Here is a 14,541-nt window from a genome sequence, read left to right on the forward strand (position 1 = left end):
GGGGCCGGGGGTGGGGGCTGGGGCCGCAAGGGGCGGGGACAGAGGCAGGGGCCGGGGGTGGGGGACGGGGCCGCAAGGGGCGGGGACAGAGGTCAGAGGCGGGGGCCCACCACCCCCTGCCCGGCACCGCTCACCCCAGCCCAGGCAGAGGAAGCGTTTGCGGATGAGGCGGCTCCTGAGGCGGCCTGTCACGGCCATGTAGGACTGCCAGGCCTCGGTGAGCACCCAGCAGAAGGACGACAGGAAGGAGAAGTGCAGGAAGGCAGCCACGAGCGTGCACACCACCTGGGCGGGGCAGGCGGGCGGGTTAGGCGGGGCAGGTGCCTGGTCACCCGTCCCTAGGCCTGCTCCACGGGAGGGGCTCGGTGAGGCTGGGAGAGGCCCAAGCCCAGTGTCCGCAGTGGTCACGAGCTCAGACCCCCCAGCAGGAAGCCACCGAAGGGTCACCTGGTCCACTGCCTCGAGGTGGCCTGTTGAACATCCGGGGTCCCTGCCCCCTGGGGGGGTGTGCCACCTGGCCCACAGATGGCCAGCAAGAGAGACCCCCCTGGCCCCATCATCCTCACCCATCCGGAGACACAGCACATGCCAGCAGGAGCCTGCTCAAAGGCTCTGGTGTGAGCCCATCTTCCCTGGGAGGTGGCGAACTCGATCCCCGGGGAGGGCGAGTCACCCCCAAGGCCACATGGCAACACACAGACAAGATGACAGTCCAGGCCCCCATGGTGGGCCAGGGACAGGGGGCTCGAACCGGCCCATCTCAAAGTGCCAGTCCGGCTGGAGACTCCAGACACCCCGTCCCCATGCCCTGACCAGAGGACACCCGCAGTCAGAGAACGAAGGCCTCCATGTGGCTGGAGCACTCTCCTCCCTAAGCTTCCTTGGAATCCTTTTGGGGTCCTCACCATCGCCCCATCCCACCTGGGCGCACTGGGATGTGCAGGGGAGGGCAGAGATCACATACCTTATTGCGAGTCTGGGTCTGCCCGATGAGGATGAGGGCGTTGGAGGAGATGATGGACAAGCAAAAGTTGATGAGGATGACAGACCGCTCCGAGCGGATGTACCTACGGGAGAGAGCGCGCTCAGTGCCCAATGGGGCCTCATCTCCGTGGGAACTGGGGTCCTGTGGCCATACTCCTCCCTGCAGACACTGCTGCTATTGCCACCGTCACCTCCACCACCATCACCACCACCACCATCACCTCCACCACCATCACCATCACCACCATCACCATCACCTCCACCACCATCACCTCCACCACCATCACCACCACCACCATCACCTCCACCACCATCACCATCACCACCATCACCTCCACCACCATCACCTCCACCACCATCACCACCACCACCATCACCTCCACCACCATCACCACCATCACCAACACCTCCACCACCATCACCTCCACCACCTCCACCACCATCACCACCACCACTGTCACCACCATCACCTCCACCACCATCACCTCCACCACCACCATCACCTCCACCACCACCATCACCTCCACCACCACCACCACCATCACCTCCACCACCATCACCACCACAATCACCATCACCATCACCTCCACCACTGTCACCACCATCACCACCACCACCATCACCTCCACCACCACCATCACCACCATCACCTCCACCACCATCACCATCACCACCGCCACCATCATCACCACCACCACCATCACCACCATCATCACCACCACCATCACCATCACCATCACCTCCACCACCACCATCACCACCACCACCACTTGCACTCTACCACATATTAAATTCTAGCACACGGTCAGGTGCCAGGGAGGATCATGGGGAACCAGTAAGCACAGCTACCTATTCCTACTAGGGGTGACTTATCCTGAGAATCGCTTCTCCTTTTTGTGCAAGATCCTCTCCCTGTCTTCGGATCCCTTGGACACAGCTTGTTTCCAGGGTCTCAGTCTCTGCCTGCTCCTGGCTTTCACCTTGGCTGTCCCCCTGGCCCCCAGCCCTTCCTACCCGGTCTGATCCTGACTTCGAGGCAGGAAGACAGAATGGTTCTGAGGGTGGGCTGCAGTGTAACACTGGGCAAGTGGCCCAGCCCCTCTGTGCCTCAGTCTTCGCATCTGTGGGATGGGTGGAGGAATAGCACCCGCTACTCAGGGCGTGGCTGAGAGTAAACGGGCAGGAGGCAGGAAGTATTAGCCACCATCACTAAGTGTTGCCCCCGTTTCCCAGTGCAGCATCCCAGGGGCCTTGGGGCTGAGATCCTGGCAGGTGGTGAGCAGAAGCGACAGGGCTGCACCTCAGGGGCCGTGATGTGACCTTGGGCGGGTCACTTTCCCTCTGTGGGTCTCCATCTCCCCATGGGGACCATCGGGATGGGGCCCTGTGGCTCACAGGGGCAGTGACTCGGCCAGCTGAGTGCAGGAAGGAGGCGCTTTGAAAACCATCGGCAAACCCCTCAGAACCACAGCAGGCAGGGCTGGAGGGGCTGTCCCAAGCCCCCTGTCGCAGAGGTCTCCGGAAACAGAGGCCTTCGGGTCGGGGGCGGGGAGGGCTGGGCCAGTGGGGGGTTGGGACAGATGGTCTGAGGAGGGGCTGGGTCGGAGGGCCACTGGGTGCCGGCTGGATGCGGGTGGTTTGGCGGTTCGGGGTCGGCTTCCGCCCTCGGGCAGGATGAGGAAGGGGCACAGGCAAACACAAGCCCCCCGCCCCCCACATCGATCTCTCCTTGTTGGCCTCGGGGTGTGACATCAGTTCTGCTGCCCATGTTGCTGCGGGCTGGGTGACCTTGACCCAGACTCCCTGTCCTAAACCTCTGCTCAGCGGGGCTCAAAGCAGGGCTCTGGGGCGCAGGGAGGTGAGACCCGCCCTGCAGGCACACTCGCCCTACACACCCCTCGCACACCCGAGCTCACGCCTGTGCATACGTGTCCCTCGCCCCAGAGCTGGGGACCGCTGGGGGCTGCTGCCTTGCCCAGCCCTGCCTGGGGAGGCAGTCCAGGGGTCCTGGCATGAGGCCCTGTGGCCCGGGGGAGGGGAGTGAGGGGCAGGGATGCGAGCAGAGGTTCTTGCCCTGAGACGTGACCCTGGGCTCAGAGCGGGCTGTGGCCTTGCACACCCATGCGGCAGGACACAGAATGTGGGGGCTCCGAGGCCCCAGGGCAGGGTGCTGGGCCTGCCAGAATCAGCCAGGGAGTGCGTCTGGAGGGCAGGAGAAAGCGTGGCCACCTTCTGTGGGCGGGAGTGGAGGCCAGGGGCACAAGGGCAACCGGCCCACCCCTGGCCTGCACCTGTGCCCCAGCCCGTCATTGTCACTCAGCTTCCGGGGAGGGGCACTCAGGGGGCGGGGGGCGGGCTGCTGGGGAGGGAGGGGGACAGAGGGGAGGGGGTGGTGGCAGTGCGGTCCATCTGTGATGGCGGTGGGCAGGGGAAGATTGGGGGGATGGCGCTGCTGACAGGGAAGGGGGCTCTGGACCAGCCCACCCCCCCATGGCTGCCCTCAAAGAAGAAGGGACAAGACTTGACCCCGGCCACCCCATTCCTGGGACCCACCGGGGGGCCGGCACCCCACCCCGGCCCAGCCCATGCGCTCAGGCACCACCTCCACACGGAGACGTAGATGATGATCAGCATGAGCAGGGTGAGGGACGACACGCCACAGCCCACGATGAGCGTCACCGACGGCACGATCACCTTCTCCATGTTCTGAGGATTCCAGAGCAGAGAGAAAGCGGAGTGAGGGGGCCGGGCACATGCAGACTGAGGCGGGGGGTGGGGGTGGATGCCGGGTGGAGCCTTCCCTCTCCTCCGCCGGCCCCCCCCATGCGTCCCCCCCGCCGTGCCCCCCGTGCCGCTGGGCGGGGCTGGCCCCTGCGAGGGGCTTCTGGTCTCTTGCTGGGGGTGGGGTCTCTCTGCACCCCCCCCGTCACTGGTATAATCGTAGCCACCTGCCAAGTCTAGTGACGAAGGCTTTGTCCGCACTTCACAGACCCCCCTAACTCCAGAGGGGGACCATCTCCCCGTGTCACAGACAGGTCACGGGGGGCCAGCCCCACATCAGGCACAGCTCTCCCAGGCTGCGTGCTTCTGGAACACCAGCCGAGAGCAGGCCACAGGGCTTCCCGGAAGGGCCCCTCCGTGGCAGCCGCATCGGTCCGGCCTCCACTGCCTCAGAGCCGGTTCCCAGCCCAGCACCTGCTGCCCCACAGCCCCCCCAAGCACCCCCGTTCTCCACTCTTCCCTCGCCCTCCCTTCTGCTCTGCCAGATCCCTGCACTGCACCCCTGCCCCCCACCCGGGCCCGGCCCCCATGGCTCTTCTCCAAGCTGCGGCTGGAGAATTTTGTAAAATGCCGTTAGAGATCGCACCCCTGCTCTGCTCAGAGTACCCCCTGCCGTCCACCCCCTCCCCAACCGACTGAATGCTCCCAAGGCCACTGGGCCTGGCCTGCCCCCCATCACTGGCTGCCTCCTCGTTCCCACCGCTGCAGAGCCGTGGCAGTGACTGGTCCCTCTACCCAGAACACCCTTCCCAGCTGTCATGTGCTGGTGCCTCTCGGGGGGGGGGGGGGCCTCGGGCTGGATGATGGGCCCGGCTGCTCCTCACCACGGAGGTCTGAGCACCGGCCGGTCCCCGCTCCCACGTGCTTCCACGTGCTCAGCCCCGTGTCACAGCCTGACCCACACGGTCCACGCCGAGGGCCGCCGCACGGTGGGCAGGGCACGTGGGCACACGGACACACGGCAGGTGGACAGCCACACTCGGTGAGGAGGGAGCAAGGCTCCTCTGTGTGAGGACGCCAAGGACGCTCGGAGGGACTGACGACGGTCTCTGCAGCCCCTCCCCAGCCCGCGGCCTCCGTGCTTGAGGGAGGAGGAGGGTGCTGGGGGCACGGGGCCTCCTAGGGGCTCCCCCACCCTGAAGGGGACACTCCTGTGCCTGCGCCGAGTCTGACCCGGCTGAAGCCCTTCAGGGCAGCTCTCCGAGCCCTGCTGACCCCGCAGGCTGCCCAGGGAGACTCTTCCACCTCACTGGCTCCGGGAGGCCCAGCATTCCCGCCCCGAGGTGGCGCCTTCCGCCTCCCTCAGGCCCCTGGAGTTGGAGCCTGAACCCGGTCCACCTGGCGCTGCTGCCCCCACCCACCGACAGCGCGGTGCGCAAACCATGCCGTGCCCTCCACCCATGTGCATGCTGTTCCCGTGGCCCGGACTGCCCTTCCCCTCCGGCCCCCCAGGCCCCTCTGGGTGTTGCTGGGTTCCAGCCTGGGTCCCCCTGCTGGGGGTGACTGCCTGTCCCTGCAGCCCGGCATCCTCACGTTCCTGAGCCCCCTCGGCCTGGGCCCGGCTCAGACACAGCCCGAGTGGCTGGGAGACGAATGGAGACAGGGAAGGCAGGCTCCAGGAAAAGGGAGAAAGTCAGCCAAGGTCAGCCAAGCAGTCAGCGGGCCCTGGAGGCACGGCCCAGGGTGCAGGTCCCACACAAACTTGGGCTTCCACGCAGGGAGCTGGAGGACCCAGGGAAGCGGGGGCTCCGGGCCGCCGCGCGCACCCTTGAACTTGCCGGGTAACCTCGAAGGCTGGCTGGCCACACGAGTCACGGGTGGCCGAGCAAGTGGCTCGCACCCGCTCCGTGGCTGGCTCTGGCCCCGACCTCTGCGGCCATCTGCCTCCATCTGCCCTCATTAGGCCTGGCAGCCACACGCCCGCCTACTCTCTCCTCCTCTCCACCTGGCTCATCCGTCACTCCTGACAGCCCCGGTCCCGCAGGTTCTAGATGATGTGGGGAAGGCAGGGGAGACAGAATGAGTGGGCAGGGGTGCCAAGGAACTCTAGCTCTTGTTTGGAGGGTTAGAGTGGAGACCTCCAGGGCAAGAGACTGGCCCCAACCCACACACAGAGAGGGGGCAGAAGCCAGCCGGCCTCCTGCCGGAGACCAGCTCCCTAGCCAAGTTCGGTGCCACCCCAGGGCCTTTGCACATGCTCCTCTCACTGCCCAGTGCTCTTCCTCTGACCTTCACATGGCTGGCTCTGCCTTCAGCTTAGATGTCACCACCTCACAGAGGCCCTCACTGAATGTTCAATCTGAACCAGCCCCTCGTCTCTCTGCCCCATCGTCTTGTCTGGAGACTCACCAGGGTTCTTGGCCCCCCACGCACCCAGGGATTCTCTCTTATCGTCCATATGGTTACCGTTGGTTTCTACCCCATAAACTCCCCGCTTTCAATCTTCTCTTAAATCCTCTACACATCTGATGTGTCCTGAACATGGACCTCCGTCCTCCAGCACCAGCCTTGCTGTCCTCTTACTGCACCACCCACGGCTCACAGCTCCCACACAGATCAGCCCCGCGCCCCAGTCACGCGCCGAGCCCCGACCCCGGCAAGGCCGGGGACGCGCTCTCAGGCACATCCCGGCCACACTGTGCTGCAGCGGCAGCCGTGGGCATAGGCGCCACCACCCGCCGGGCTGCGCAGCCCTCCCTGAGTTCAGTCCCCCCGCAGCTCGGAGGCAGACAGCGTCGCCCCCTCACCAATGTGACTCAGAGCCGTTACTCAACCTTCCAGCGGTCAGGGGCTGCAGGCGCAGCTCGGGCGGCAGCCGGGGGGGGGGGCCGCCTGGGCGCATGCCCCTGCCTGGGATCTCAGCCCTCCCTGGCTCCTGGCGTGTGACCCCAGCACCCCATCTCCACCATCAACTCTTGGCCTTCGTTCTGGACTCCAGTCCCCTGTGGCCACTCCAGTCCCCAGGATTCCCATTTTCTCCACTTGCTCGGACCCAAATCCCCGCGCCCGTCCAACCCCAGCCAGGGAAGAGGCAGGTGGCACCCCGTCTTGCCCCAGGCTCAGCCCACCTCTGCCACTACCCCACCTGCCGGCTGGGGTACTCTGCCCTCACTCCTGCTGGGATCCCTCCAAGACCCCAATCCCACTACCATCCTCTGTCATCCTCTGCCAGCCACCCAGCTCCCCACTGCCTTTGGGACGCAGCTCCAGCTCTCCCCAGCACTGGCCTCGCACCCCTGCCCTGCCCTCTGAGCCCCACCTTGTCTCCCACTTCTTTTTGCCTTCCTCACCTTCCCCGGCATGACCACCACTCTTCTCCACTAAGCTCAGCTGGTGAACTCCTGTTCACCCCTCAGGGCCCCACTCTATACCTCCTCCTCATGCTCCCCTCCCAAACCACCCCCGGGGAGGGAAGCAAGCTGTCGCTGTGCCCCCAGAGCATCTGTCCCTTTAGCCTGGGCTGCCGCAGGCCTGTCGGGATGCAGACCCCTTGCTCCTCCTGGGCAGGACTGGGGTCTCGCACAGGCCCCAGCCCCAGCCCCTCACAGGCTGCACGACAGCAATCTCACCGTCGTGCTCGGCCCCCCCACTCAGTGTCTCTGCGGTCAGCCCCAGAGCTGGCCAGGAAAGGAGAGGGAGATGCTAGAGCGCTTTGACGGCAGGCTGGCAGGCCCGCACCAGGTGGGAGGCGGAGCCCACCCCGGTCCTGCTGGCACTCTGGCTCTGAGCTCACGCCCATGCCCGTGGAGGGGGTCCCGGAATCAGGCAGGGCCAACTCCTATGCCATCTTACAGATGAGGAGACCGAGATTCCCAGTGGCCAGGCAGCCTGCCCTCGGTCCCAAGGCCACTGGGGGACTGGCCACCATGAACTGCTGTGCCTTCAGCCTCAGCTCCCCTTCTGGGATACGGGGATCGGGTCCCACCTCTACATACGCTGACACGGTAGGTCAGGATGGCACCAGAAGCCCCCCCCAACTCCAGCTGCCGACCCCCCTACCAAACAAAACCTCAAACCCCTCACAGACCGAGACCTGCCCACCCTGGCACAGCGGCCTCCAAATGCTCAGCCCTGGTGGCACCCGGCGCAGGCCAGTCTTCTGGGAGAGGTCCTGGGCCCCAAGCCTTCAGCCCCTGGTTTCACCAGCATCAGCCTCCTGCCCCTCAGCAAGCCCGGCCTCCGTGCCCCAGTGACTGGAGCTCAGCCCCCGACCGGGACGCCACCTTCTGCGGAAGGCACCGCCTGGGCACGCAGTAGGCCGTCCACGCTGCAGACCCTGGCCCAGCAGGACCCCCATCAACCGGTCCGCCCCTCAGAGCCACCCTGAGTAACACACGATCACTTCCGTCTGATGGGAGAGGAAGCTTCAGAGGGACGGAGCACCAGGCAAGAGTCACCGTGAGTGAGGGACAAGCCTGCATGTCACACTCGGCCACACTAACCCTGGTCACCACCCCACTCCAGAACACTCCCCTGCCCCCGGTCCTTCCTCCTTACACTCGAAGCATGGGCGGCCACCTGGGGACCCAAGGCTGGCTGCTGGCTCTGGCCTCGCCGGGACTCAGGAAGCCCCAGCCCCGCTGGTGGCTCCCCTGTGCAGGAGAAGCTTGCTGCTTTAGCACTGAGGACCACCTGTGCAGAAAGCCACCTCTTCCAGGGAGCCCCCAGGATGGCCCTGGCTGCAGCCTTCAGGGCCCTCCCCCAGAACCAACAACGCCAATAGCCCTGTCACAGGGACATAGAATGAGGAAGAGCGCACTGAAGTCAGGGCCAAGAGCACAGACCCCAGTCTGGCGACTTGCCCCGAGACCTGGAGCAAGTTCCCCTCCCCAGGGCTCAGTTTCCCTGCCTGTCAATAGAAGGTTTTAGAGGCAATGACCTCTAAGGTCCTGTTTGGCTCTGCCCCCATGGGGGCCCTGGCTGACAACACTGCCCTCCCTACCCATGTCCCACTGGACAAAGGGGTGGTGGGCAGAACATTCTCAGAAAGGCCTGGCGCCATCTTTCACATCAAAACCGGGGTGCCCTGAAGGGAGAGCTGTGCTGCCCCCACTGGGTGGGGACCAGCTGCCCCAAACACCCAGGAAAGCCGTGTCCCCCCCCCCCTCAGTCTGCCCTCCACATCTGCTGCTCAATGATCCTTCCCCACTGGGCCTGGACCCGGGGTCTCAGTGAGTGAAGACCCCAGCCCCTTTCCCTCCTCGGGGGGCTCAGTGGCTGGGCCGGGGAGGGGGACTTCCTGGGACCCGTGAATGGAGCTCAGCCCCGGACGAGATAGCCCATCAGCCCCAGTGGGCCCAGTGCAGCACCCAGGGCCCCAGCCGGGGAGCGGGCCCCAGATGCCATCGCCATAGAAACCAGCAGCCCCCACAAGAATCACGGGAACAAAAAGGAGGCCCCTGAGAGGATGGGGCCTTCCCCAGCAGAGCTGTGGACCTGGGCCAGATCCAGCACCCTCAGCCACCCCAGGACCCCCACTCGAGGGCACTTGGGGAGGGTGGGGAAGGTCTCCCAGCAAGGTGGCAGCCCAGGGCCCAGCTGAGGGCAGCAGCCACTAAGTGAGGGGGTATACCTGCTCTGCCAGGCCAAGCCCTCCCCCAGTCCTCAAAAGCCTGGGCCCAGCCTGCCTGGCTCCCCTGAGGATCGGTTCCCTCCAAGGTCCCAAGCCCCCAAGGAGAGTGGGGGAGACTCACCCATCGGTCCCTGCGGGGGGTGTGCCCAGCCCCTCCGGGGCCAGTCCCCAACTCCACACTGCCACCCGCCCAGCTCCCACCCACCCGCTCCAGAGGCTGGCCGGCCGGCCGCCAGGCCACGGGAGGGGGGGGGGGCGGCCAGCGCACAGACCCGGGCAGGGGTGGGTCCGGCCCCTCCCGCGCCCGTCCTGCGCCGGAAGCGCCCGCCCCGCGCCCCCACCCCCGCGCCCCCCCCCCGCGCCCCCCGCGCCCGTCGCCCCCGCGCGTCCCGGCCGGGGTCTCACCGCGTCGGCGCTGAGCTGGGCTAAGATGGCGAAGGTGGAGAGCCGGTCACAGAGGCAGCGCGTCCGGAGGGCGTCGAGGGGCACCGTGCGGCAGCCGCGCCACGACCAGGGCCCGAGCTGCGGGGGGGCGGGGGAGGAGGGCCTGGGGGGCGGGACACACGGGGTGGGGGGGGGGGGGGACAGGGGCGGCGTGAGCGGCGGGCGGCCGGCGGCCCGGCCCCCTGCCCCCGCCGGCCCGCGCCCGCACCTGCGCCCGCAGCCGCGCGCCCGCCCCGCCGCCGGCCCCCGGAGCCCCGCGCCCCATGGCCGCCGCCGAGCCCCGGGAGAGCGAGTCGCGGGAGCGCGGGGCGCCGAGCCCTGGCCCCGCGCCCGCCGAGCGCCCCGCCCGCCGCGCCCCCCAGCGCCGGAGCCCGAGCGGGAGCCGGAGCCGGAGCCCCGAGCCGGAGCCCGCGCCGGAGCCGAGCCGAGCGGAGCCGGGGGCGGCGGGCGGGGCGGGGGCGCGCCGGGAGGGGTGCGGGGGGCCGCCTCCGCCCCGGAGCCCGGCGCCGCGCGCGGGTGACCTTGGGACCGCCCCCGCCCGCGCTTCCACCTCCGCGGGCTGGTCGCCCCTGGCGTCCGCCGCCCCAGGCCGGGGACAGAACAGCCTTCCGCGCTGTCTAGAGGCCCATGATTGCGCCTTATCCATTTCAACACCGGGACTGGAGGACTCCACTCGGCAAACCGGTCGCCGTGGATGCAAGTCCCCCACCCTGCAAGGCCAGCCCGCCGGTCCAGGAACTTAGGAGCGTCCAGCCACGCACACCTGGCCCTGGGCCGGGCCTGCCTTGTCTCAGCCTGCTGGGGCCCGGGCCTGCAGAGGGTGCCCGTGGAGGGCCGCTCCGGGTGGGGGGTGGGCTAGGGGCGAGGGGAGGGGGCTCCGAGAGGTCTGAAGGGACCGGATGGTAACCCTGCAGTTCGGGATCCACTGCCCGGAGTGGTCTTGTGAATCCAGGGCCGCAAAAGGCCTGCCCTGTCCCCCAGATAACTCAGACCCCATGCCTCCTCTCAGGACTTGAAGGGAAAATTCCAGGTCTCTGCAGCAAGGGTCTTCCCAGGACCTGCCCTAGAATCAGGCTGCAGCTTCACGGCCTCTCAGTCCAAGCACAAGGGAGCTGCAGAGTGCCTTCCGGGGCCTGCAGCTGGACTGCTTCACCCAACACTTCTGTGTGCCTGGCAGGCTGGGGGCTGAGCTGCTCCCTGCCCGGTGCTCTCCCCCCCGGAGCCCTGACCCGGCAGGTGCGTGTGCACGCACACACACTCCCCCCCCCCCCCCACAGACCCTGGGGGTGTCGCCTCTGCGCAACACCTGGGTTTGCAAACGACCAGCCTCGGCGCCTCCTCACCGTGTCACCTCGGGAAGTTCCCTATCCTCACCGCTAGTTTCCCGAGCTCTAAAATGGGGAGGATGAAGTGGGCACACGCCCCGAGGCACCCAGCACAGTGCTTGCACGTGTGTGGGAGCATCTCCAGGAATGTTTAGGACCTCCAGCCACAGGCATCTGAGAGCCCCAGACCGGTTCTGTTGCACTGGAGATGTTACACAATCCCTGGTCTGAGCTTCAGGCTCCTGGCGAGCAGGGATATATTCTGGGCTGGGCCAGAAGCCGGGATGTGGGCCTTGCTCTTTTGATTCTCTTTCCTCAGGGAAGGACCTGCCCCCTTTATGCGGAGGAGAAAAACTGGGGCCTGAGGGGGCTAGCCGAGTTCACAGTGGCAGCAAGGTAGAGTTTCAAGGCCCGGAAGCCAGCCATAGGCCCTGCGGGGTGCATCAGGGCGCATCGGGGCTCTCTGGCCCCCGGGGAAGTGCCCCCACGCCCGTGCTCCAGCCAGCCTGCTCTATCTCTAGAATTCAGGGAGAAGAGAGCACATTCCTCTCACTGTGGCCTGAGCTCAAAGAGCCCAGCATTGGGGAGCTCAAAGCTCTTCCATGTCAGGGGCTTTCCATAGAATAAATGCAGGAGTAGCCATGAGTCCCAGAGGGGTACGGGGTGCAGCAAAGTCAAGGCCTGGTAAGGCTGCACCAGAGACCCCTCCTCCTCTTCCTTCCTCCGCACTAACCACAAACCAGAACCAGGACCAGGACAATGGCAGGAATGTAAAGGGAGTGCGGGGGTCCTGGAGAGTCCCGGAGCTCCCAGGGGTACCCCAGGTCAAGCCTGGTCCTCCCCACACCGTGGGCCAGAGGTTTATCAGGGCCTCGCTAGGGTGCCCTGGCACACCCCAACTCTCTCCCTCCATCCCCCAGCACCACGCAGGACAGGGGCCCGGAGGGCTTAGCCCTGGCCGACCCCCGCCCCTGCCACCGCCCTGGGTCCCCCCCGCCGACCAGGAGAACCCTGTCCTCATGCCCGGAGGCGCATATGCGGCTGCCGGCCCGCATGCGCAAGCCGCTGACCAGACGCTGAGCCAGCCAACACGGCACAGGCCAGGAGATGCCCAACGCCGCCCGCTCCGAGAAAGAGTCCTACAGGCCACTCCTGTCTGCAGCCGGGCAGCCCTCTCTCAAGCCGACTGCTCGTCCAGGACATCAACCCTGGAGCCGCTCTGAAGAGCAGGAGTCCGTGGCCAGCCCGTCCTGGGTTCAAATCACAGCTGGGCTTCTCCCTGTTCAGGCGCGGACTCTGCCTCTGCTCCCCTCCTCTGAGCGAAGTGGGGGTGGGGGCATGCGGAGCCCAGCTCTCCTGCCTGGGAGGACAGGCAGGGCCAGCACCCTGAGGCCGGGGCTGAGGGGAGCCAAGCTGGCCGGGGCCGGCAGCCTGGCAGCTTTCCAGGCAGCGCTGGCCGGTCTGCAGGGCGCCAGGCTGAGACCTGCAGGCCACCCCCTGGGAGAGCGCCAGCCCAGGCTGCTGGCTGGCCCCGCAGGGCTCCTGAGGAGGAGGGGATGGCGGGGGGCTGCTGCCCACTTTGCCTGCCCTGCAGCCTCAGGCCACAAAGGGCACAAGAAGGCCTCCACCCCTGGTCCAGAGAACCGGCGGGTCGGGCTGGCAGTCCAGGAGGCGGCCGCTGGCGGTCACTCTGGAAGGTGCCTGGGCCTGCACCGAGGGGGCGGGGGCTCGTCGTGACCCTGCAGGACTGCCGTGCGGGCGCCCTCGGCCCCAGCTGTCCCTGATGCCAGCGTCTCCCCGGCTCCACGGGCCGCTGTGGCCGGTGTCAGGGAAGCACGCTCGGGCTCCTGACACGCAGCACAGGGACCGGGACCCTCTCGTTGCTCCCTCCCACACCGCAGTGACAACGGCTGCCTGTGCGTTTTATCCCTGAAGCTTGGCAACAGCCCTCAGCACCCCTGTGTAGATGCGGCAACTGAGGCTCAGAGAGGGGGTGCTCTTGCCCAAGGCCACACAGCAAGACAGCAGCAGGGCCAGCAGACAAGCACCGTCCTTATCTGTCTGACGTCTGCTCCCGGCATACAACCTCTGAACCACTGGATTGTGAAGAACACATCGGAAAGGGATCCGCAAGGATAACCCGAGACCCACAGCAGAGAGAGGTGACCTCTAGAAGCCCCTGCCGAGCGCCCCTTCCCCCCCGCAGGCCAGGAAAAGAACTCAGTCCATGCAGGACGCTCAGGTGGTTCACCACGCCTCCCGTGCCGCGCTGGACGTCAGCCAAGGACGGACCTGCAGCCAGACGGGTGGACGGCTGTCCCTGACCCGAGCACCCTCGTTGGCCTCTCAGGCAGCCCCTGACCTGGGAAAGGCCAGGGAATCCTCAGTCCTTCTTTCAGCAAAACCTCTAGGGTGCATCCTCTTATACCCCAACATCTGGAAGTTCTTCCCACATCTGACTAAAATCCTTCCTGCTCCAGGGCCACCTGTCCCCATCTCCGCAGCGCAGGCAGGCCATCCCTCCTCCTGCCCGCAGCAACAGCACTGGGAGACCATTTGCTGCCTCTTGTCTGAGCCTCTGAAACTTGGAAGATCTGGGTCATGGAGCCAACCCCCCACCTCCCTGAGCCCAGGCCCGAGGAATCTGGGTCAGTGACACCTGTTCCGCCTCCCCTCACTAGGTCCAGGGCAGGAGACCCTCACTAGGCCCAGGGCGGGAGAAGGAACTGGTGCAGCGACCCCTCCCAGGACCAGGAGGGCAGGGGGACCCAGGGGTTAGAAAGGGAGCCCTGCCCTGCCGGAGTTGAGGGGAGGTTTTGGGGGCCCCTGGGCCCCTCAGATCAGGGTTCCCATAAAAGGGCCGTGTCTCCCCCATCAGACCAGGGACAGAGCCATGCCTCCCCCATCACACCACCTGACCTGCTGGGAGGCCACCATGGCCACAGCCGGCTCCCGGGCTCCCCCAGTGAGGCCGTCCCTGACCCACAGCCTCCATCTTTGGGGTCCTTCTCCCACCGCACCCTCTGCTCTGCTCTGGGAGGGCAGGACCAGGCCCAGCCCGCTCGCCTTGCTGCCAGCACACCAGTGGGGGCACCGGCGCAGACTGGGCAGCCAGCCCCCCCGCCCCTCCAAACTTCCACAGCCCCCGGGAACCTCGCCGCCTCCTCCCTCGCTCCCCCCACACCTACAGCCGACCCCTGAGCCGCTCCGCCGGGCCTCCTGGCATAAGGGCCCGGGAGTCTGACTGCCGCTCACCCGTCTGTGGGACTACCCTGCCGGGACCCCCACCAAACCTGCTGCGCCCCCCGGCCTCCACCTGTGCCCCCCGCAGTGCCAGGAAACGTGCTAGGCATGTCGTCCTCTGCTCCAACCTCCCATGGCCCCACTCACTGAGAGACCCCCGTGCAGCCTCCCCGACCTGACCTCACCGCCCTG

The 14,541-nt window shown here is 66.8% G+C and overlaps 1 protein-coding gene across 6 annotated transcripts in view; it reads right to left on the reverse strand.

Annotated features, from left to right (window-relative positions):
• The window catches only part of ADGRB1 (adhesion G protein-coupled receptor B1), a 68,397-nt gene that overhangs the window by 18,964 nt on the left and 34,892 nt on the right, over positions 1-14,541 (reverse strand). For 5 of the 6 annotated variants that reach the window (XM_078071926.1, XM_078071925.1, XM_078071924.1 and 2 more), the window contains 4 exons: positions 9,743-9,884; positions 3,587-3,690; positions 965-1,067; positions 135-285 (listed from right to left, as the gene is read on the reverse strand). In XM_078071926.1, the coding sequence (XP_077928052.1) occupies positions 135-285; positions 965-1,067; positions 3,587-3,690; positions 9,743-9,884 (500 nt within the window). The remainder of the gene's footprint in view (positions 1-134; positions 286-964; positions 1,068-3,586; positions 3,691-9,742; positions 9,885-14,541) is intronic. The other variant, XM_078071929.1, reaches the window with a different exon arrangement.

The sequence above is a fragment of the Halichoerus grypus genome, chromosome 5 (genome assembly GCF_964656455.1).
Source record: "Halichoerus grypus chromosome 5, mHalGry1.hap1.1, whole genome shotgun sequence".
NCBI classification, from domain to species: domain Eukaryota; kingdom Metazoa; phylum Chordata; class Mammalia; order Carnivora; family Phocidae; genus Halichoerus; species Halichoerus grypus.